General features: G+C 41.0%; 1 protein-coding gene across 15 annotated transcripts in view; it reads left to right on the top strand.

Annotated features, from left to right (window-relative positions):
• Positions 1-21,782, top strand: part of ZNF462 (zinc finger protein 462) — a 145,352-nt gene extending 123,570 nt beyond the window's left edge. For 14 of the 15 annotated variants that reach the window (XM_067743730.1, XM_067743728.1, XM_067743729.1 and 11 more), the window contains 3 exons: positions 13,047-13,179; positions 17,790-17,913; positions 19,004-21,782. In XM_067743730.1, the coding sequence (XP_067599831.1) occupies positions 13,047-13,179; positions 17,790-17,913; positions 19,004-19,211 (465 nt within the window). In that variant the 3' untranslated portion in view covers positions 19,212-21,782. Of the gene's footprint in view, positions 1-13,046; positions 13,180-17,789; positions 17,914-18,195; positions 18,342-19,003 lie in introns of all 15 variants that reach the window. The other variant, XR_010944922.1, reaches the window with a different exon arrangement.
• Positions 21,783-24,582: the final 2,800 nt, after the last annotated feature.

Raw genomic sequence — 24,582 nt, 5'->3', positions numbered from 1 at the left:
ATCAGAGGTGCCAAGGGAATAAGGAAGAGATAGCTTTTCAACAAATAGTGCTGTTACCATTGGATTTCCATATGCAAAATAGTGGTTGTTGACGCTTACGTCACTCAAATTTCTCTTGGGAAAAAATTCTTAGGTATGACACAATAGCTGTGAACATTAAAAGAAAAAAGATCAATAAATCAGATGTCATCAAAATTAAATTGTTGCTCTTCAGAAGACACCATTAAGAAAATGAAAAGGCGAGCAGCCGATTGGAAGCAAATATTTGCAAAATAACTAACAAAGGACTTTAACCAAAATATATAAAGAACTTTTACAACTCAGTAGTAAGAAGATTGACAATTTAATTAAAAATGAGAAAAAGATCTGAACAGACACTTTACCCATGAGGATATACAAAAGGCAAATGATCACATGAAAAGATGCTTAATAGGACTCATCATTAAGGAAATGCAAATGAAGACAATTAAATGCAAATTAGGTAGTAAGCCATCACTACCTCTCCACTAGAGTGGCTGAAATTAAGAAGACCAATAGCACCGAAGTGTTGGCCAGGATGTGGAGAAACTGGAAATCTCACACAGGGCTGAATGCAGTGTACAGTGATGGCACATCTACTTCGGAGCATTTGGGCAATTTGTTTAAAAGGTAAACATACACTTTACCATTTGATCCAGCAAGTCTACTCCCACATAAAGTGGTTGCGTAAACAAAGTGTGCCATATCCATACAATGGAATACTACTTATCAATAAAAGCAATTAGCTACTGATAACATGTAACAATATGGCTAAATATCAGAATCATCATGTTAAGTGGACAGAAGCCAGACACAAAAGACTGCATATTGTATGGTTTCTAGGAAAGGCAGAACTGAGGAGACAAAGCAGGTCCGAAGTTGCTTCAGGCTGGAGGTTTGGAGCAGGGATTGCTTGCAGAGGGTATGAGGGTATTTCTTAGAGTAATAGAAGAAGATTGTGGAGGGTTGTACAAATGCATACATTTACTAAAACTCATTGAAATGTTCATTTAAAATGGATTAATTTTATGGTAAGTAAATTACATCTTAATACCTAAAAGATGCAAGTTCCCCAGGACCTGACACATGGTAGGTCCTCAGTAAATGTTAATTTTCTGCAGTCTTTTCTTATAAGGTTGATCCTGAGAACAGACAGATCTATAAAGATGCAGAGATCCAGAGGAACGTGTAAACTGCCAAAAATAGAATGTGCAATAGACTTAGCAGTTGGTTCTAAACTAAGGTTTTCTGTTTTCTAGCGAAACAATGTGTTGTGTGCGTTGCTCATTACATTCTTCCACAAATAGCTTTAGGTGATTTTGTGTGGTGGAGAGAATCTATACAAGAAATTAAAAGACACTGTAGGATGTATTTTCAGTCAAAGGATTTCATCGTTAAACAGAAGTGGATATTCAAAACTGGACTCCTGAATTCTGCCTGCAAAGCTTGTAAACCTCAGGAATGTCTCTGAAGATGTCAGACTGTATCATTCATGGACTAGACAGAACACTGGTTCAGCAGGAAGCATCCTTGAAGTCAAATAAACCATTCTGCTGAAGAACCAAATTCTCAAGTGCCCTGGATTTATACTGCTGTGTTTATCCTCAGAAGCCAAGGTGAAGTAGAAATGGGTGACAATCAGCACATTCATTTTTTTCTCTTTATTTGTTTTAGCACCTTCATTTTTTTAGGTGACACAGAATCTTGTCTTCCTAGATCTTTATCTTTGGACCAGTGAACAAGGAATCACTTGTAAATCTCTTGGAATCTAAAGTAAACAGTACAGGCTATTTGAACTTTTAGTTTTTCATCCTTCAACTCCCTGTCTTTTTTCTATCTCACTAGGTCTTCTAGAGGCGGACTATTCTGTTCTTTCAGTCCCTCCCTCCCTCCCTCCCTCCCTCTCTCTCTCTCTCTCTCTCTCTCTCTCACACACACACACACACACACACAGAATGAAATCATATGTCAGTAGTGCCATTTATCAGCAATGCTGGTGCAAGATGAAGAGGTAACGTTTCTAGGAACCTTGAAGTCATGAAAAAAACCAAACCTCGCACTTCTCACATTTGGAAAAACACACATATTTTTTTCTTTGAAGAAAGTTTAAGTATATGCAATACCTTGTTAGCGTTCTTTATGGTTCTGAAGTCTCTTTGCTAGTTTAAGGAACATAAAAATATATTATCTCTAACTTGCTTTGCTCGTAAAATTGTCATGTTCGCTGTATTAAATTTAAAAGGATAGTCTATTCAGCCAATACACATTCACTAATTGAATTTACTTTGAAATGTTTTTAATTTTTTATACAAATGGAGCCTCAGGCAGCTGAACGCTAAGGAACTCGTATCTCTTTCTTTTTGTCAGTTTTGGGGAAGCAGCAGAACATTCAGCTCAGGAGGAATTGCCAACATTTGAGTTATTCCAATAAAATTGTTCCGCTTTCTGGACTAGTGAAATCCGCAGTGGCAAAAAAGTCACATAGAATATTTGTTTCCAGCAAAGGGAATGAGAAGAAATAAAACAAAGAACCTTCCCCAACTCCAAATCATAAAATACACCTTTGGCCATGGTCTTTTTGGACTGCGTTTAATTTCTGAACTAAGTACTGGCATCTCTAGCTTTATGAACTCTGTAGGTTCCTGCACGCTGAAGGTTTTTCCAGAAGATTATGTCATTTCATCTGTGCTCTCCCTCATGTTAGTTGCTTCTTGATTTGTCAGCCGTGGACCTGCTTCTATCATGTATTTTGGAAGACAAACCGGAGGTAGATGAGCAAGAGGTGTGGTCATATTCAGAGGGATGTGCCTGGTAGAACCTTAGAAGATATTTCTCAAGTAGACATTTGAAGATGTTCTTTGCCTATAACCTTTGAAACTCTCCACTAACCTCTCCAGCCAAAATGAATGGCCCTGGCTCCCAGGCTTCCATAGAGCTCTCCTTCTTCCTCTGTTAAGGCACGTATTTCATGCTGCCTCAACTTGCACTTAACTCTTAACAAGGCTCTGTCTTGCCCCTGGATGCAACAGTCTTAAAATGGAAACCACATTATTTACCTCTCTTTTCTTCCCAAATCTAACCATAGTGCCCTGCATACAATAAAGTCTCCAGTAGCTGGTTGCTAAGTAAATAAATAAGTGAAAGCACTTTTCAAATAAGAAATTATACGTATCCTGTTTGTTCAAATAAGCAAAACATGACAGCAGCCTCAGCACCTTTGCCTCTGGATTTCGAGTTCAGGAGATTGGCAGCAGCTCAGTTGGCCGACAGCAAAGTTGTTTGACTTTAATGATGCCTTTCACTTGGCTATCTTGAGTACTTGTGACTGGGGCTGTGCTGAGATTCTCAAAATGATTGATTTTGTCTGGACTTCTGCTAAGTCAGGTCTGGCAGGAGCATGTTTTCTGTTCTAACTCAATGATGGCAAAAGAAAGTAGATAGTCTCCTTGACTTCGTGCCCCATACCCTTCGGGAACTTTACCATCCTTTATTCTTACTGTTCTTAGAAAGGTTTTTATTTTGAAGAAAATATTCTCAAAAGATTCTACTGCTTTATCCCACCAAATTTTGGATCGAATATTATTGTCACAGTACTTTTTTCTTCCTTCTTGTGTTCAGCCAGTATCCCATGGATAATGTTTCCATATTTTGTAAGCAAATTTACATTTCGACAGATGATCTGCATTCTAATGAGGAAAGCTGGAGCTATGTCATCTGAAGATGTGAGTTCTAATCCTGGCTTTATCACTTAACTTGCTTTGTGTCCTGTTTTCCTCATCTACAAATACGGAAGATAACACATATCTTACAGAATGATCATAAGGGTTAAAGTGATACATGGAAAAACTACTGGGTTAATTTTTAGCATATAGTAGATTATTTGGTCAGCATTGGAACAAAATATTTTAGAAAATGTCCAATTTTATTCTCATTAGCAAGCAGATTTGTATCATGGCATGCAATATCATGAAGTTCTTTATACTTTATGATCGCCTATGGGATTTTATGTTACTGGTAGATTCAGATAGCATGTATTGTGTGTCAACTAGATGACTGGCCTTACACTCTGCACTGAGCCTGTAAAACTAGATAAGAAACAGTTGCTACCCTGCAAGAGTTCATAAGCAAGCAGATGAGATAACCTTAAACAGAGAATCACAACCAGCGTGTTAAGTGCTGCATAAAGATGTCTATAAAATAGGAGGGCAGCATAATGCAAAGCAAGTATGGTGTCCTGGCTCACCTTCCATAGAACTTTAATACACTGAGCCGAATATCTGTTCTAGAAGCTTTTATAAGAGCTCTGATAGAAATGCTCTTAGCAGAGAATTTAAGACTTCTACCTGCGTCTTTGACCACCTTCCTGTAAGAATTCGTAGAGACAGTGCTTTGCTGACCCTTTCTCCCACTGATTCCTTTCCCTCATTCCCATTCTGACTTTCAGAGACAGGCAAAGAGGATGTGCTGGGCAAACCACCTGATATCATAAGTCAGGGGTGGGCAGACTCTGGCCCATGGACCAAATCTGGCCCACTGCCTGTTTTTATTATGGCCCGCCAGCTAAGAATGGTTTTGACAATTTTAAATGGTTGAAAAAAATCAAAAGAGTAATATTTCATGACATGTGAAATTATACAGAATTCAAATTTCAGTGTCCCTGAATATAGTTTTATTGGAACACAGCCATGCTCGTCCATTTCCGTATTATCTGTGGCTGCTTTCAAGCTACACAATAATTGAGTAGTTGTGACAGACCATATGGTCCAGAAAGCCTAAAAAACTCGCTAACTGGCCCTTCACAGAAAAAGTTTGCCTGCCTGGGCCATGAGTCCTTTAACATCTTTGCAGTACTGCACATTGTCAGTTTGTGACTGAGATGGGCACTTCGGATGTAAGAGACAGTTTTTCCATGTTCTCTGCTGTCACTTCTTCTAGAAGTAAAAAGTTCTCTTGGCCTTTCTTTTTAACATGAACATGCACTATTAGGTGATGTGAACATCCTGGTTGGGGGGTCTCTTTTTAAAGGTACAAGTGTTAAGTCAGTAGGAGGGGGACTCTGGAAACATTACGTGGATTTGTCTTCATCACCATCTCCCCCAGTTAATGTTTGCTAAGTAATCTGAAGACGAGGGTGTCCACCTTCATTCCTTCTGTAACAAGCAAGGTTATATCAGTCTTTCCTGCAAGGCTGGGTTTGCCCCCCAGGGCAGTACGAAAATGCATGTGCAGCTTGCTTATATTTGTAAATCACATAACACTCCTTCCCTTAGAATAAGACTCGAGTATGGAAATTCTTTCTTATGCTAGGGACAGACAGAAACCATTTTCCTGAATGGTTAAAAAGCAACAAACAAAAAGACAGGTGTCGTGGTGAAGCTTGAACACTAAGCATGAGCCTTGAAGGGTTTACAGCATCTCTGCTTCAGTGTTAAGGGGTAAAGTTTTTGCTGGTCTTTGGCAGTTCATCTCATCTCCTTACTGGACAGCTTTTCACACAACTCTGAGTTAGCGGCCTTTATGGGGGACTTTCAATTCCTGGGCGTTCACAGATAACTTTCACGAGATATAAGGATCTGCACATAGTTTTACAGTCTGAGTGATTGTGTGTTTGAACAGTCTACCCTTTAAAAACTTGGATGGCTTCTTTTGCCTTCAGAAGGCTCTAAGGAGCCAGGTTCTAGAACTCAAACTCAGCCTTGCTGTCTTTCTCCCTCTGTTGTGGGCTTTTGTGAAACAAGGTGATAAATTGCTTCTCATCTCTAAAGAAGAAAGTGAATGTCCCTCCATATGTCCTCTGTCTCATTAAGAAGTTGGTCGGATACCCACCAATTTCGAGATCCAGAAAGTAATCACTACAAGTATGATCATTTTAGAAGCAAACTTAGAAATATATTGGAACTTTAATATAAAATCTGTATACCATTTGACTTTGACCCTGTAATTTCATGTCTGAGTATTTAGCCTATAAAATTAAAACTAAATATAAAAGAAAGGTTTATATACAATAAGGCTTATTACTGCATTCTTTTCTATTTTTAATTAAAAATTTTTTTAAAAATTTATTTTAAATTGGAGTATAGTTGAATTACAATGTTGTGTTAGTTTCAGGTGTGTAGCAAAGTGATTCAGTTATATATGTACATATATCCATTCTTTTTCAGATTCTTTTCCCATATAGGTTATTATAGAGTTCCGTGTGCTCTACAGTATGTCATTGTTGATTATCTGTTTTATATATAGTAGTGTGTATATGTTAATCCCAAACTCCTAATTCATCCCTCCCCCCACCTTTTCCCTTTGGTAACCATAAGTGTGTTTTCAAAATCTGTGAGTCTATTTCTGTTTTGTAAATAAGTTCATTTGTATCATTTTCTAGATTCCACATGTAAGTGATGTCATATGACATTTGTCTTTCTCTGTTTTACTTACTTCACTTAGTACGATAATCTCTCGGTCCGTCCATGTTGCTGCAGTTGGCATTATTTCATTCTTTTTTATGGCTGAGTAATATTCCATTTTGCGTGTGTGTGTGTGTGTGTGTGTGTGTGTGTGTGTGTGTACACATACCACATCTTTCTATTTATTTATTTATTTATTTAGGCTCCGCTGAGTCTTAGTTGCTGTACACAGGATCTTCGTTGCAGCATGTGGGATCATTAGTTGAGGCATGCGGGCTTCTTAGTTGCGGCACGTGGACTCTTAGTTGTGGCATGCATGTGGTATCTAGTTCCCTGACCAGGGATCAAACCTGGGCCCCCTGCATTGGGAGCACTGAGTTTTACCCACTGGCCCACCAGGGAAGTCCCTATACCACATCTTCTTTATCCATTCATCTGTCGTTGGACATCTAGATTGTTTCCATGTCTTGGCTATTGTAAATAGTGCTGCAATGAATATTAGGGTGAATGTATCTTTTCAAATTATAGTTTTCTCTGGGTATATGCCCCGGAGTGGGATTGCTGAATCATACAGTAGTTCTATTTTTAGTTTTTAAAGGACCCGCCATACTGTTCTCCATAGTGGTTGTACCAGTTTACATTCCCACCAACAGTGTAGGAGGGTTCCCTTTTCTCCACACCCTCTCCAGCATTTATTGTTGGTTATTATATTTATTTAATATAATATTATTATTATATTATTATTTGATTATTTGATGATGGCCATTCTCAACTGGTGTGAGGTAATTCGTCATTGTGGCTTTGATTTGCATTTCTCTAATAACTAGTGAATTTGAGTATCTTTTCATGTGTTTTTTGGCCATCTGCATGTCTTCTTTGGAGAAATGTCTATTTAGATCTTCTGCCCATTTTTTGATTGGGTTGTTTGTTTTTTTTGTTACTGAGCTGCATGAGCTGTTTGTATACTTTGGAGATTAATCCCTTGTCAGTTGCTTCATTTGCAGATATTTTCTCCCATTCTGTGGGTTGTCTTTTTGTTTTGTTTATGGTTTCCTTTGCTGTGCAAAAGCTTTTAAGTTTAATTAGGTCTCATTTGTTTCTGTTTTTATTTTCATTACTCTAGGAGACGGATCCAAAAAGATATTGCTGCAATTTATGTCAAAGTGTGTTCTGCCTGTTTTTTCCTCTAAGAGTTTTACAGTATCCAGTCTTAAATTTTGGTCTTTAATCCATTTTGAGTTTATTTTTTTTGTATGGTGTTAGAGAATGTTCTAATTTCATTCTTTTACATGTAGCTGTCCAGTATTGAAGAGACTGTCTTTTCTCCATCATATGTTCTTGTCTCCTTTGTTGTAGATTAATTGACCATAGGTGTGTGTGTTTATTTCTGAGCTTTCTATCCTGTTCCATTGATCTATATTTCTATTTTTATGCCAGAACAAAAATGTGTTTTGATAACTGTAGCTTTGTACTATAGTTTGAAGTCAGGGAGTGTAATTCTTCCAGCTCCATTTTTCTTTCTCAGGATTGTTTTGGCTATGCAGGTGGGGTCTTTTGTGTTTCCATACAAATTAAAAAATTTTTTTGTTCTAGTTCTGTGCCATTGGTAATTTGATAGGGATTGCACTGAATCTGTAGATTGCCTTGAGTAGTACAGTCATTTTGACAATATTGATTCTTCCAATCCAAGAATGTGGTATATCTTTCCATCTGTTTGTGTCATCTTCAGTTTTTCATCAGTGTCTTATAGTTTTCAGAGTACAGGTCTTTTGTCTCTTTAGGTAGGTTTATTCCTAGGTATTTTATTCTTTTTTGATGTGCTGGTAAGTGAAATTGTTTCCTTAATTTCTTTTTCTGATCTTTCAGAAAAAAGATCTAGTGTATAGATCACAATACACATTTCTAGTGTATAGAAATGCTAGATTTCTGTGTATTAATTTTGTATCCTGAAATTTTACCGAATTCATTGATGAGCTCTAGTAGTTACCGGTAGCATCTTTATGACTTTCTATGTATAGTATCATGTCTTCTGCAAACAGTGACAGTTTTACTTCTCCTTTTCTAATTTGGATTCCTTTTATTTCTTTTTCTTCCCTGATTGCCATGGCTAAAACTAAACATGAAAGAAAGGTTTGTATATAATAAGGCTTATTGTTGCATTTTTAATAGTGAAAAGCCAGAAATAACCAAAGGTAGACTCACATGGGAAGAGTCAAGTAAACTATAATATATCTACTTAACGAAGGATTATGTGGTGATTAAAAATGGATGTATAGGGCTTCCCTGGTGGCGCAGTGGTTGAGAGTCCGCCTGCCGATGGAGGGGATACGGGTTCGTGACCCGGTCCAGGAAGATCCCACATGCCATAGAACGGCTGGGCCCGTGAGCCATGGCCGCTGAGCCTGTGCGTCCGGAGCCTGTGCTCCACAATGGGAGAGGCCACAACAGTGAGAGGCCCGCGTACCGCCAAAAAAAAAAAAAAAAAAAAAAAAAAAGGATGTATACAGAGATTGATATTTATGCCGTACCATGCATCGAAAAGCAGCACTGTAAATCACCTGTGAATAGAGAACAGGAATACAGAAATGTAACTACTTGTTCACAGGTATTATGTATAGGTCGTTGGATTTTATTTTTTTAATATCTTTATTGGAGTATAATTGCTTTACAGTGGTGTGTTAGTTTCTGCTTTATAACAAAGTGACTCAGTTATACATATACATATGTTCCCATATCTCTTCCCTCTTGGGTCTCCCTCCCTCCCACCCTCCCTATCCCACCCTCCCTATCCCACCCCTCTAGGTAGTCACAAACCACCTAGCTGATATCCCTGTGCTGTGCGGCTACTTCCCACTAGCTGTCTATTTTACGTTTGGTCGTGGATATATGTCCATGCCACTCTCTCACTTTGTCACAGCTTACCCTTCCCCCTCCCCATATCCTCAAGTCCATGCTCTAGTAGGTCTGTGTCTTTATTCCCGTCTTACCCCTAGGTTCTTCATGTAGGTCGTTGGATTTTAAATGAGTTTTTTCTGTTTTCTAGTTTTTCTTTGTAAACATTTATAGTACAGAAAAATATAATAAATGAAAATGCAGACACCCAGTATCCAAGAGGTGAGGACCATGCCTGCTCTAATCTGGACACTGCACTGGCCAGTGCAGATCTGGCTGTGAATAAGCTGCAGGGTGTTTGTCTTCATGGAGTCTGCAGTTCTGTTGGGCAGGTGGGCCAGAAACAGTTAATTTCTGAGGGTTTTTTTAATCGCACCATTGTTGATTTACAGTGTTTGTTAGTTTCGGATGTACAGCAAAGTGATTCAGTTCTACATACATATATAGGTTATTACAAGGTATTGAATCTAGTCCCCTGGGCTGTACAGTCACTGAGTTATGAAAGGGGAGGGGAGGGTGCTGTGGTAGCCTAGGGCAAGGATATTTAACCAAGGAGGTGTTGAGGGAAGGTCCCCCAGATACAGTGACATTGGAGCGATGCTGGAAGGCTGAGGAGACGACACACCATGTGAGCGAGGCAGGCTTGAGAGAATTTCACACAGAGGACATAGCCTCTGCGGAGAGAGGCACAAAGTCAAGAGCTTGGCCTGTTCCAGAGACCTCAATAAGCTCAGGGTGGTGGGAGCAAAGGGCAGTCAGTGTGAGGGCAGGGTGGGCCAGGGGGTAAGATGATAGTCGGGGGGACATGTAAAGCCCAGTAAGAAATTGGGGTTTCATCCTCAGGGCAAGTGGAGTCTGACATGAGCAGATATAATTTTTTTTAAAAAAATCACTCAGTCAGACCACCCTGGAGGTTAGATGCAAGAGGTGGTGAGAATGGACGCTGGGAAGTCGGCAGGGAGGGAGGGAAGGGGCTTGCACTAATACAGGAAAGAGACGGTGGCTCAGAAGTGCAGCAAGGAGTCTTCCTTTTGTATGAAGATTAACCCTGGATTGCTGGTTTCGAGATTTAAAGTATAGTAAGAACTCAACCCTATAAAGAGTTTTTAATTTAAAATCCTCTAATTACATAGCAAAAATTTTTATTTTTATTTTTAAACAAAGATTTTAGAAATCTTCAGGACAGATAAATCCTCGGTGAGCCCCGGGTGAACGTTATACCATGAAAATGTCATGTACTCATAAAATTGTGCAGAATCCAAAATGCTAACAGTTTTCCTGTAAAAGGAAAAGAAACAGGAAGGAGGAAAAGAAAAAATAACATTTGGTTTGGTGACAGATCTCCTTCTGTCACTGTGAGTTCCTTGATAGGCACAGGGCCTGGCATACAGCAGGGCCCCTGGGAGTCCTGAATGAATGCAAACTGCTGGATTAAAGATGTTTGAGGATTGTTTTTTGGCCTTTCTTGGTTTCATTTCTTTTTGTTTGCTGGCAATGCCCACCTCTCCTGCCCCTTCTACATGCTTATAGTTGCCCTGGCTGAAGCGGGGAGAAAGCTATTGGAAAAGGCTGCCTTTTAAAGTACTGATCATTTCAAAATATTGTTTCTTTGCATATTTTGAAATTAGGCCAGTTGGAATCTTGCCTCCTTTTCCTGAAAAAAACTGGCAACCCAGAAAACTTTTATTCACATATTTGTCATAAATGCTATTTGATTAAAATGTAGACTTTGTGGTGAAACATAACTTCATAAATATGCACTTACCATACTTATATGTGCTTCCAAAAGCCAAAATCGGAGAAGGCCACGTTCCCAGAAAGGGGAAGGAAACCACAATTTGGTGAACTGTTTATTGTGTTTCGGATACTATGCTGGCCCCCTTTTACAAACAAGGACACTGAGGACACTTATGTTCAGTAATTTGCCCGGAGTCTCATGGTTCACGGCGAACCCGAAACTTGCGCTCAGGTCTGTGTTATAAATTTTTAAAAATCTGCATAGGTCGGTAGGAGTGAGGATAGTAAATAGATAAAGCCCTAATTGGGAAGGTACTTTGTTCAGAAGTCCTTTGCCGGCTGATACGGTGAACTCAGAGAGGAAGAAAGATTCCAACTTGACTTCCTCCTCCTCGCCTTAGGCTATTCGTTTTTAAAACTTTTCTTCATGAGCAGAACAGGAATTCGCCTTCTCTGAGGGTTTAGTGCTGAGAGGGACGAAGAGGTCTTTTCCACCCTCATGCTGAGTTGTTTTCCAAGTCAACTGATTTCATGGATTTCATTCAGTGGATTGTTTCTCTTGCTTTAAGAGAGCTTTCATCCCGAGGGTTCTTGCTCCTTTTCAACGCGGCCGACCCCCAACATGATGTGATGGGGGCGGTGTTAAGCTTTTTCACAGCACTGTCTGTTGGCCCTGATGCTCTGAGGCTCTTTCTCTCGCATTTGTCACAGTTGATGATGATGTTTCCATCTGCCAGGCATATGGAATTGGTGGTGCTCAGCACATCTTCGTTCCAGGCTGGTCCCAGGGAATATTTTGGAACTGTCTTGTAAATTCTCCCTGTCCTCTCCTGCGCCCTCATTACTCTCTCTCTCTCCTGTAGCAGCTATGGAAATCTGCCTTGGAGTCTCATTAATGAAGTCTGTCTTCCCTCCTCAACTAAACTCTGAGCCTCTGGAGGCTAGAACCGGGTCTTATTTATCTCCATGGGCCCCTTCCCTGGTCCCCACGGGGGAAGCACGGAACCCATCACTGTATTGGTTTGAGTCATTTTGTTGGCTAGACTCCTGTGCTGTCGTTGCTGGTAATTCTACACATGCAACTGAAGAAGTTCTGAAAATAGATTAATTGAAGAGGTTGCATCTTGTACTACCATTGACATGAGAACCCCAAACAGAATGTCCTTACAGAGTTTTCTCAGGGTGGATTTTTATTTCTCTTGGATGATATTTTGAAGACAGTTTGGATTCCCACATTATCCTAACCACGTTTTATGTAAACAAAAATCAGCCATAGTTAACACTTTAAAAGGGTTTTTAGGGATTTGTCATCCAGATTTTTCTCAGATAATCCCCAGCTGTGATGAATAGGCTGTGGTCAGCTTCAGAAACAGTAGTAACACTAAACAGTACCAATATTATTGTCTTACATCTAAACCAGAGTTAGGAATCGAATAGCTGTCGTTTGGTCAAAGCTAGGACAGCCCATAGCCCTCCAGCTTGATAGGCTCATGGTGGAAATGTTGTGACTGCTAGTCTTCAAGTTACTTACAGTCACTTCACCTCCAGAAACATAACTTCATAAATATGCGTGTATGACACTTCTAATACATGTTTCCAAAAGCCAAAATCAGAAAAGGCCACATTCCCAGAAGGGGGAAGGAAACCACAATTTTGGGTAGTTTACAGAAGGTACATCCTTGGATTCAACTCCAGAAATGTTTAGTGGACACCTGTTCTACACCCCGGGCTTCACGATGCTTTTGATTTTCTGCTGACGGTAGCTCACGCTTCTTACTGAATTTGGTAAGGAAGGTCCGGTGAAAATGAATGTGGAAGTAAACGGCAGGTACACCTCTGAGAGAGTCAGCGTGAAGAAAGGACCTCTTAGGCACTGGGGTTATCTGGTCCTGGCTCTAAAAGCACACCCACAGGAAAATGACGGCGGGAAGTTCCGTCCTCCGGGGAGAACCGCATTCAGTTGCGGTTTGTGATTCCACTGTCTGTTTGGGCCTGTTTCAGGTAAGCCGTAACTTTGAGCTGGTTGGACGAGTTAACTTGGATCAGCTGGAACAGATGAAGGAGAAGATGGAGAGCTCCAGCAGTGACGAGGAGGACAAGGAAGAAGAAATGAACAGCAAGGCTGACGGCAGAGGTAGGTCCCTCCCCTGCCCCGAGCCCCAGCTGGCACCCAGCCCGGCCGTGCTGAGATACAAGGGGAGGCAGAAGGTTGTTGTAGGGGCAACAGAAGGAATGGACTGACTTAAGAAACACACCAGGGGCTGTGTCCTGTAAACTAGTACCAGCTCTAGAAACTCCCAGGAAATACATTCGCTAAAAAATACGTGGCGATGATTGTTTTTTTATTCAGGAAAACTGGTATCTTGGGAATCTGCAGAATAAGGACAGACAGCAAGATGGATGGTCCTGTAAAAGCTACTGAGGAATGTAAATGAGCTTCCAGTTGAACGCTTATTTCAGATTGCTTCTGCTGGGCTGGGGGGAGCTGCAGGGGGCTTGAGTTCTCTCCATGTGTCCTGCACGGTCCTCCTCTCACCCCCCTTGCTACTGCTTTTGCTTTGTAAAGAGAGAGAGAGAGACCAGGGGCTTTTATTTGGCTGTGTTCACAGGGAAAGGTTTTGTGGTATTTTTGTATGAGTTTCTGTGAATCTATCATTATTTTCAAAGTGAAGTTTTTCAAAGTATATTTAGTTGTAGACATACGTTTACATGATCTAGAGTTGGTATTCTGTATTGCTCAACATAGAATCTTGTGGAAAACCCAAGACTCTACGTAAAGGATATAGGTTGGGATATCTTACTTTAGTTATTGCAGATTTATCAAAAGCACATGGATTACCTAGACCTGAGAAATAAATGTGATAGACATCATCGCAGTGATGAGAAGAAGGGTATTAGTTGCCATTGCTGAGCATCCTGACGTGCCAGGCCCGGCGCTCGTGGGTTTTATACCTTTTATCCTTAACGTTACATAATGTTAGAGGCTCTGTAGTTGGTCTGCCTGGATTTGGCTCCCAGTCGCGCTACTTGTTGGTTATATGACTTTGGGTAAATTATTTTATCTCTTTATGCATTCATCATCCTAATAATAACAGTGTCACTTCCTAGGGTTGCGTAAATCTTAAATGAGATAGCAGACAAACATTAGTCCTAGAACATAGTAACCAGCTAATAATAATGATAAAACCCTGTAATGTAGATGGTATTATTGCCATTTTTACAAATGGGGAAACAAAGGCCCAGGATACTTAAGAGCTTGTTCAAAGTTTATAAAAAAAAACCAAAAAAAAAAAAAAAACCACTGGAGGTTGAGTCTAAGTCTTCTGGCTCCAAAGGCAAAACGTCTTTTACACTACACACCATCTCCTCTGCCCTTTGGACAGCGGGGTGATCCTCATTGAAGGGAACCTGCCCCTGAATTCTGTCAGTCCAGTGGCCCTTAGGGCCTCACTCTAAGGGGCACTTTTGCGGAATTTCTTGGCTTTTCTTGCTTGGTCAGTCTGCAAGCCTAAGAAAGCCGACTTGGTGGCCGTTCCCCCTGCGGTTCTCCCTGTTCTTCTTCCTGACTTGCCCTGACTTCCAGCCCCATCCCCTTGCCCACCATCTTTTACCTCTGCAGTAGTAGGAGACCACAGGTTTGCTGAGTGGGGGTCCAGTTTGGCTCCTGAACCCCCATGCCCACGGTAAATGGATAAATAGAACACCCACACCATATAGACTGATTGCCCTTGTCATGTTACAACTTTTATTAGGAGGGGCTGCAGTAATCTGTTTCTTACAAGGAAAATGGCTGTGATCTGAGAAGCATGGTTTTTAAATTTTCTTTTCCTTTATTTATTTTTTTTTAGCATTTCACAAATATGTTCTTAGTGATGAATTCTTTAGCGTCTGTGCACTGTTTCCAGAGTTCTCTGGAAGAGGATGCTTGTGACAGAGGGTACACAGGCTCCTTTTCTTCATGGTGCTCTGTGCCCTACCGTTCCTCTCCAGGAAATGAATTAGTCCTCGTTGGGTACCATGACGTTTTAATCTCTAGAGCCGAGCACACATGATTTTACAGGTTGTAAGTACTGCAGAGGCAAGAACCCCCTTTAGTCCTCCCCTCCCCTGTGACGCCTCTAAACTAAATGGCAGTTGGCTGTGAGAGCACCAAGCACGTTCCCTTGCCCAGCCTGGCCGCCCCCTCGCACGGGCACCGTGGCATCAGACCAGCTCTGTTTGCCTGGAAAGAACTTCATGGTGTCTGATCGCCTGTCCCTGGAAAGTTTAGCATCCACATTCATGAGCCTTAACAGCATGGGGGAAAAAATCTTGGGGTGGAGAAGCCTGTATTCCTCTCTCAGCGGGTGGGGGAATTACATGAGTCACTTCTAGTAACGTTAATGGGAATTACCAGCCAAAACCTTCCCGTACCCCTCGACCGATCCTTGAAAGAACAGCCTCCTTTGTTCCGTTGCCTTTGAATCAGTTTTCCACCATCAGGTGTATTCTTGCCAACCAGAAGAACCGGCACACAATAGCCTCGGGGCGTTTTTGCCAGACAGGCGTCCTGTCTTCCAGGAGTGGAGAGGGGAGGTGGCTTTAGCGCAGCTCTCGGGCTAATGGAGAGCCATTTGATGTGTGACAGGTAATGACTGGCCTCCTCCTTTGAGGATGAAACAGCATGAGCCCTCGGAAAGAATAGGTGGCTGGTTTCACGTTGCCTGAGGGTAAGCGAGTGCGTGTGCCAGGGGCAGGCCCCGCGTTGGCGGTGTGGGTGCTCATCGGGCGCTCAGTCGGGGGGCTCACGTCCTTGGAGCCACCCCGTTCCCAGCGTCCTTTCCCAGCACGAGCACCAGGGAGGGGACTGACTGTGGCCACATTGAGGTCCTGCCTCAGAAGGCAGCTCAGAGGGAATCTGAAAGAGAAGAAACCAGGCGTGAAGAAATCAACATGAACCCAAGCAGGACCCTCCCCACCCCCTCTCATTATGCAGCTGGGAGGAGTTAGGAAGGCATTCTGCTGATTTCTTGCCCAAGATAATCCCTGCTAAGGAATTAATGCGCAGGGCAGATGGTGCTGTCTCATTTCCAATGAAAAGAATCAAGGAAGGTAGTCTGTGCAATTATTTTTAATGGCTTGTGTGGTGATCTTCTTAATTTGTGAGAAAATGTTTCATCTTTTGTTAAAACTGGCCCCATTCACAGAGCTTTTTGTGCCGAAGGTGAAGGCAGCGTAGAGACACCTAGCCTGTTAACGTCATCCTGAGGATTTTTATCAGACGGAGTGTTTCAACCAGGAGCCATCCTCCTGTAACATCTTGTAGGTACAGACACACAGCGATCAGATACGCAGAGATGATCAACACGTCCCCGTGTGCTGCCCTCACTGCAGCGTGGCTGCAGGGCCGTCTAGGTCCTGCTATTTATTATGCACGTAGAGATCTGGGCCTCTGTGGTATGATCAAAGACATGTGGGCTGGGGACTCAGGATAGCACAAAGGCCACATAAGCTCTCGTCTTTGAGTTTGCCAGGAGGCGTGGCCTCTAAACAATTAGCCAGCCAGTCCACGTTCATCAGACCACGCACGTGTGCCCAGGGCCGTGGAGGAAATAAGACGACAGTCAACATTTGATGTTAGCAACAGAGCTATCCAGAAATGTGTGCATATCCCCATGTTCAAGAATACACCAATTGGACTTCTCCGCTGGCTCAGCGGTTAAGAATCCGCCTGCCAACGCAGGGGACACGGGTTCGAGCCCTGGTCTGGGAAGATCCCACATGCCGCGGAGCAACTAAGCCCGTGCACCACAACTACTGAGACTGTCCTCTAGAGCCCACAAGCCACAACTACTGAAGCCCGTGCGCCACAACTACTGAAGCCCATATGCCTAGAGCCCGTGCTCCGCAACAAGAGAAGCGACCGCAATGAGAAGCCCGCGCACTGCAACGAAGAGTAGCCCCTGCTCGCCACAACTAGAGAAAGCCTGCATGCGGCAACGAAGACCCAACACAGCCCTTCCCCCCACCAAAAAAAAAAAAAAATATATATATATATATATATATACACACACACACATACCGATTGAGGCATAGATGCTGGGCAGCTGGCCAGGAGCCCTTACTAGCTGAGGACACGCTTTCACATTCCAGACTCCCTGATGCCCGGGACTCACTCCTGCTAGGTTCTTTGCTTACAGATCTCATTCAGTGCTCGCAGTCACCCTGGGAGGTGTTGATTCTGATATCCATGGCAGATGACCACCAGTCTGAGTCCTCAGCCTTCCTTGGAATGTGTCGAAGCCTTGAGGTCTTACCACGCTTTTCCTGATCTGGTGCTTTTTTAGTGAGCGGAGATAAACTTGTGTCAAATAGAAAATGAATACATGCTAAACTTGAGGCACTGATACAGAGCATCACAGAAGGGAGAGATTTGGTAGGAAAAAAAATGCTCAGATGCCATTGGAATGAACAGAATGGGTTCTTCAGGCAAGACAGACCCAGGTTATTTGTGATGGAAGCAACTGGGAGGTGAGGAGAAGTGAGGACACCTGGGGCTCGGGAACCACAGGAACAGTTCTTGAGAGAGTTTCAAGAAATATCCTTTGTTGAAAAGCCAGTAGGAGAAAGAGTAAGGAATCTGGAAATTGGTTTCACTGAATGGCTTTGGGACGGAAGGTAGGAGACGAGGTTTCCTAATGGATGTTGACTTCTCTTCTGCCCGCTCCCCGGCACACAGGTAACACTTCTGCTTTCTCCTCACAGATCTGATGAGATTTTCTGACCGTGGGGCTGCTATCAACACTGAGAAGCGTTTTCCATGTGAATTTTGCGGACGGGCGTTTTCCCAGGGCTCTGAGTGGGAAAGGCACGTGCTGAGACACGGCATGTAAGTCCCATGAAGGCCTTCGCCCATCGTGCGAGGTGGCGGTTTCTCCTGACAGTACATAGACCCCTCTGTGTCACACTTCCGGGCATGGGAGGAGAGGCAGTTGTAACGAACTGGGTTTCTACCTTTCCGCTGGTTTTTAAATGGTCACCCAGACACAAGGCAAAGGAGGAAAGATCATCTTTACGAATGACAGAGCCCGCTCAAGCCCTCGTGTAGAAGTGTAGCGCTCTCTCCAGCCCGTGTCCCTTCAGCTTTCATTAGCATGACGTTCTCTGATAGAGCGTGGACCGGGGTCCAAAGATCTGGCTTCTGTTCCTGCCTCTGTGATGACTCATTCCCTGAGTGGCCTTGAACCTTCCCACGCACCTCTTGGTGCCTTCAATGCTCTGCCTCGGGGACAGAGCCCGCTTCTGCCTGCCTCCCAGGTAGGTGGGAGCATACCTGTAGAGCACTCATAAGATCCTTGAGCGTGAAATTGTCCTCTAGATAAGGCACTTAGAGCCCAGCAGACGCTGGGAGAACCTAGGAGTTGGTCCTTCCAGCAGAAAATGCCCAGAAACGTGAAGCATCTAAACTTCAGAGAATGTAACTAAGCTCCCCAGGACATGGGTCCCACCTTCAGGTTTTTGCTTTTTGTTGTTTCTGTGATTTGTTTCTGGACCTATCCATTAAATCTTTAATACCTGAGTTGCTCGTTCAGTCCGAATAAATATAGCAAATCTCCAAGCTTCTAGGTTCCTCTGATGGGTCTGAGCATAAGGCAGTTCTTGCTATGACCGCTTAAGATTTATATTGTTCCCAGTACAGGAGGGAACATAAAATAATTATGTTGATCTGGAATCAAAGCATGGTATAATCAAAACATAGTATGATAACGGATATTTTTATAGGTTCAACTTTTTGTTAAGATGCCAGAAGTATATGACCTAAGCATAACAGGTAGCAAGGATAAGTCACTCACAGTTCAGTCATACTTGTAAGACCCCAAGACCTTTTTAGGGTCAGAGAAATAAGGACATGAATGTTTTTTGTTTAACTAGAAAAAAATATATATACTCACCCTTCACTACCATGAATGTTTTTCCAGGGCGTTGAATGACACCAAGCTGGTGAGCCAAGAAGAAATCCACCTGAAAGATAGCATGGAGGACAGTATTAAGGTGCCCTCTATAGAGGAAAAGGAAGATGACGAAGCAATCGGGATAGACTTTTCCCTAAAGAATGAACCAGTAGCCATCTGTGTAGTAGCTGCTGACAAATCTCTCCTGGAGAATGCAGAGGCCAAAAAAGAATAAGCGTTTGGTGAAATTCTTAATCACCTCTTACTTGAACCGTGATGAAAAAAAGTGGGAGGGCCAGCTTGGGCTGAGAAGGGGGGGGACAGAAAAGAGAAGACAGAACAAAGCTGCTTTTTAGGACTGAACAATCTATTTTCAAAGCACTGGTACCTGTGTGAGTGAGTATGTAAATTAAAGTTATTTAAATGGTTGGAATATGTGGCTCCTTTTCCATCACTACATCTTTCCTTCCGGATCTTCACCGTGGAAGTTTCAGTTGTTGCGGAATACGAAGCACCTCCCTTGCACATGTGTGCGCTATGGTGGTCTTGGACAGTATGTGGAAACAGAAGCTCCGTGACAGTAGAAGACTTCTCTTAGGGGAACAACTTTTTGACGCACAACTTTTGGTGCGTTTTTCTAGTTTTAATACGTTAAGCTTTTTCAAGACCTAACTGCAGCCGCTTTGGGAAAAAACAAAAAAACAAAAAACAAAACAAAAAAACTGCTTTGCATAAAACAGTCACCTGTTTCCTAGTACCTCAAACTTAACCAAGGGAATTCTCTGCATTTGTCAGTACTACCTGTCGTCATTGTGGTTAAATGTAGAGAGAACTGCTGGGCAAGATGGTGAATGGAGAAAAAAAAAAAAGAGTTTTAAAGAAAGGAACACAAATTGTGCTTAAAATCCCCACGTGGGTTTTATTTCTTAAAATACTGTGATTTTTTTAATTATTTTAGTAAAAAACAAAACAAAAAAAAGAAACAGACTTTAATTATTAGATAAATGTTTGTGAATTATCCTTTATTCCAGGTAAGCTGTTTATTAGTGTTCAACTATAATTTAGAATTTGGTAGATTTCATGTGAGCTAATTTTAAGGTGACTGTGGAGTTTTGTTTGCCACACGTTTATCTTCTATCAGTTTGAGTGTTACAAACACAGCACAATTCAGTTTTTCATATAAATTGTTTTTTTTGTGTGTGTTATTGTTGTTTTGATTTGGGGGCAAGGGAGATTTAGTTTTTTGTGAATAGGAACGTTTTTATTTTAAACATGGAAATAACAAAGAACTTTTTTTTTTTTTTTTTAATTTAACTAAAGAACCAAACTTTTCGGCACAGCTATGCAGCTTGTGGGCCAGACGAGGAAGTCCTCTTCACCCTTTTGTTGCTGTCAAATTTTACACATTATCTGTCTCACACAAATAATTTCTGTTAGGATGGGCTGGCTTTTGTGTGTGATTTTAAATCTGTGTTCTGTTTTTGTTTGCATTGTGTTTTTTGGGGGCGGGGGGATTCTCATTTATTTTGCGGGACAAGGGGATGTGCTCGAATCCCATCCCTTTGGTGAGAGTGTTCACGAAATACTTATATCCTACAAGGAGCCTGGAGAACTACTTTTTTTTTTTTCTTTAATCTAGCTGCCAGCTGCTCTGTTTCCCCATATTAGCTTTTTCAGGAGGGAGCAGCTTAGACTAAATCTAAGTCTACATTTATAATACGTTCTGATTGATTGTGAACAAAGGGTTTCGTTCCAAAAAGTAGAACTTTCCTTGAATCTTAGGTTTTAGAAGCCTGTGTGCGTGTGAGCTTGGATGTGTGCGTGAGCATGTGTGTGTGTGTGTATGTGTGTGAGTCCTTTGGTTTTCATGTTTTGTTTTTTTTTTTAACTTGGAAGGGTTGGGGGAGGGGGGGAGAAAGGGAAGGGGAATTGCTGAGATGACAGTGTCCCACACAGCTTCAAATAAAATCCATGGAAAGATATTGCATTTGTGGAATAAGTGCTTACTTGAAAAGCATGTTGTTCTTTCTTTTACTTTCTTGCTGTTAAGAATTTTTATTTGTAGGGCGTTTGTTTTAATTTAATTTTTTTTTTTTAGGGATGGGGGCCATCATGTGGAAACCAGAAAAAGGGAAAGTGTGAACTATCTAGACAAAGATTCATTTTGTGTCCATATTTGTTTTTAATTGGCCTCATTTCAAATGTACTAAACAGTTCCATACCTGGATTGGGTGTTTGTAATGGTTACCAAAAACCAAACAAAAAAAAAAAAAAAGAAAAAAAAGAAAGAAAAAAAGAAAAAAAAAAGAAAATATTTGTGACATGCTTTTATCACTACTTTATTTTTCAAATAACATGTAAATATTGTAATCCATTGGATTTTGTTTTGCTAACCTGTTAATAAAAATATGGGACCATTATCCTTTTAACAAGGCTAGAATGTCATTTTTTTTTCTTTTTTCAAACATATACCTGATATTTTGTGGCCGCACATTTTGGATGCATTATTATAATTCTGTTGACTGTAATGACATAGAATTTACAACTTTTTTTGTTTAATTTATACAGAGGACATTTTTTTTCAGAGCTTGAGAGAAGAAAATAAATAGCAAAATGATAACCTATTGACTCCAATAAAATCAGTATTTCCCAGTACTTGATAAAAGATAGGGAGATCCTGAGTTCTTGAAGCCAAGGGGTTTAAAAAACAACAAAAAACACACAAGTAGGTTATTCAAAGTTGTTTGCAACATACATTTTGTAATGAAATGTGAGAAATTAATAAAGAATTTTTTTCACATGTGTCTATGTGCATCTGTTGTAAATCATTTACAGATATGACTACAGATAGGAAATGTAGAAATTATATAGCATTGCCTTTCAATGCATGTACGTGAGAGATATTTCAAGCCATTAAATCTAAACCGTTACGAAAAGCAAAGGTAAATTTAAGGTGAGGTGTGAGCTGGAATTTTAAAGTGTTTGTTAATATTTCTCCATCAGCTATTTATAACCAACTGGGGGAATTTTATGGAGGGAATGAATGTTTTCCATCAAAAATGTTAAAGTGGTGTGTGAAGCTTCAGAAGGAGGAAATGCCAGTGACTGAACATCATCTGGGAACCCTGAACCCGTGAGCACAGTTATTTTCCTCTAACTGCAAGTCACAGCCACTGCCACAAACTATCTTACTATGCATCCTGCACCGGTAATTACCATCATTAACTTATTCTTTGAGCTACCCTGTTATAAATCAAAGGGAAAATTAATAGTCATGAAACCTGGAAGAAGGGTAAATTAAAATCAACAGCACTGATTTTTTTTTGTCTTTTTTTTTAAAACATCTTTATTGGAGTATAATTGCTTTACAATGGTGTGTTCTGCTTTGTTATCAGCTATACATATACATATGTCCCCATATCTCTTCCCTCTGGCATCTCCCTCCCTCCCACCTTCCCTATCCCACCCCTCTAGGTGGTCACAAAGCACCAAGCTGATCTCCCTGTGCTATGCGGCTGCTTCCCACTAGCCATCTATTTTATGTTTGGTAGTGGATATATGTCCATGCCACGCTCTCACTTTGTCACAGCTTACCCTTCCCCCTCCCCATATCCTCAAGTCCATGCTCTAGTTGGTCTGCGTCTTTATTCCTGTCTTACCCCTAGGTTCTTCATGACATTTTTTTTTCTAGATTCCATATATGTGTGTTAGCATACGGTATTTGTTTTTCTCTTTCTGACGTACTTCACTCTGTATGACAGTCTCTAGGTCCATCCACCTCACTACAAATAACTCAGTTTCGTTCCTTTTTATGGCTGAGTAATATTCCATTGTATATATGTGCCACATCTTCTTTATCCGTTCATCTGTTGATGGACACTTAGGTTGCTTCCATGTCCTGGCTATTGTAAGCAGAGCTGCAATGGACATTTTGGTACATGACTCTTTTTGAATTATGGTTTTCTCAGGGTATATGCCCAGTAGTGGGATTGCTGGGTCGTATGGTAGTTCTATTTTTAGTTTTTTAAGGAAACTCCATACTGTTCTCCATAGTGGCTGTATCAATTTGCATTCCCACTAACAGTGCAAGAGGGTTCCCTTTTCTCCACAGCCGCTCCAGCATTTGTTGTTTGTAGATTTTCTGATGATGCCCATTCTAACTGGTGTGAGGTGATACCTCATTGTAGTTTTGATTTGCATTTCTCTAATAATTAGTGATGTTGAGCAGCTTTTCATGTGCTTCTTGGCCATCTGTATGTCTTCTTTGGAGAAATGTCTATTTAGGTCTTCCGCCCATTTTTGGATTGGGTTGTTTGTTTTTTTGATGTTGAGCTGCATGAGCTACTTGTAAATATTGGAGATTAATCCTTTGTCAGTTGCTTCATTTGCAAATATTTTCTCCCATTCTGAGGGTTGTCTTTTCGTCTTGTTTATGGTTTCCTTTGCTGCGCAAAAGCTTTGAAGTTTCATTAGGTCCCATTTGTTTATTTTTGTTTTTATTTCTATTTCTCTAGGAGGTGGGTCAAAAAGGATTTTTTTGTCTTTTAATATGATCTTTTTAGTGATGAATTCAAACTACTTTAGCTTTTTAAAATTATTTGACCAGGCAAGTATTACTGTCAGAAACTAGCTCAAATCAAAATTATCATGTAACCAGTTAAACTTATTGCATTCGAATATTCAATTTCTGCCAATCCATAATCTAATCATTTCAAAATATTTTTTTTAACATCTTTACTGGACTATAATTACAGCACTGATTTTTAAACTCAAAGCCGATTTATACTGTCTGCCTTCACCAGTGTTAAGAACGGCTTACATCCAGAGCCCATTCTAAAAATTTGATTCTCACACGTCCTTGTTTTTATCTCCTTCACAAAAGAAAGATATTAAGAGACTTACAGAGTGTATAAAACACAATTAGAGCAAACAAAATTAGGTAAATCAAGACCTAAAGGGAAAATGACTGAATAGCAAAATCATAGTAGAGAATTGGCAAAAATGCATTCCATGAGACCATGCATAAGCTACATACTTGGCTCTGAGCTTGCTGGGAGGCATGGCAAAACAACGGCTCAATCAAGAATCACATTCTTAGTAACTTTTTATTATTGAATGTTCAAGAGACATTCCACCTTTTCTAGAACTGCAGGTTAAGAAGTTTCTTCTGTGTGTTTTCCTAAAGGAAAGTGATGTAATCGACTTGTCCATTATAAAACATAGCTATTCCTCTCTCATGGCCTCCATCAAATATTTAATGAACAGTGTTTTTATTGAGTTCACGTCTAATCCATACTCCCACTTGGTTTTATGTAGAGGAAGTAGAATATACTGATAAATTAGTCACGGTAGGCGCTGCAACAAGGCAACTCCTTAGCACCATAGAGGTTTAATTCTTCCACAGATTGGCAGTGAGGGTCAGTGGGAATGCCCTTTCATCTATCTAGTGGCTCAGGAATCCAAGCTCCTCCATCTGATGTTGCTGTCATCTTAACACATGAATCCTAGGGTCATTGCTGAGAGCTTGGAGGTGATCTACCCACTCAAATGCCTCATCCAGGAAGTAGCACACATCACTTCGAGTCTTGCTTCATGGGCTAGACCTG

The sequence above is a fragment of the Pseudorca crassidens genome, chromosome 7 (genome assembly GCF_039906515.1).
Source record: "Pseudorca crassidens isolate mPseCra1 chromosome 7, mPseCra1.hap1, whole genome shotgun sequence".
Lineage (NCBI taxonomy): Eukaryota > Metazoa > Chordata > Mammalia > Artiodactyla > Delphinidae > Pseudorca > Pseudorca crassidens.
This window is presented reverse-complemented; position numbering and strand designations above follow the sequence as displayed.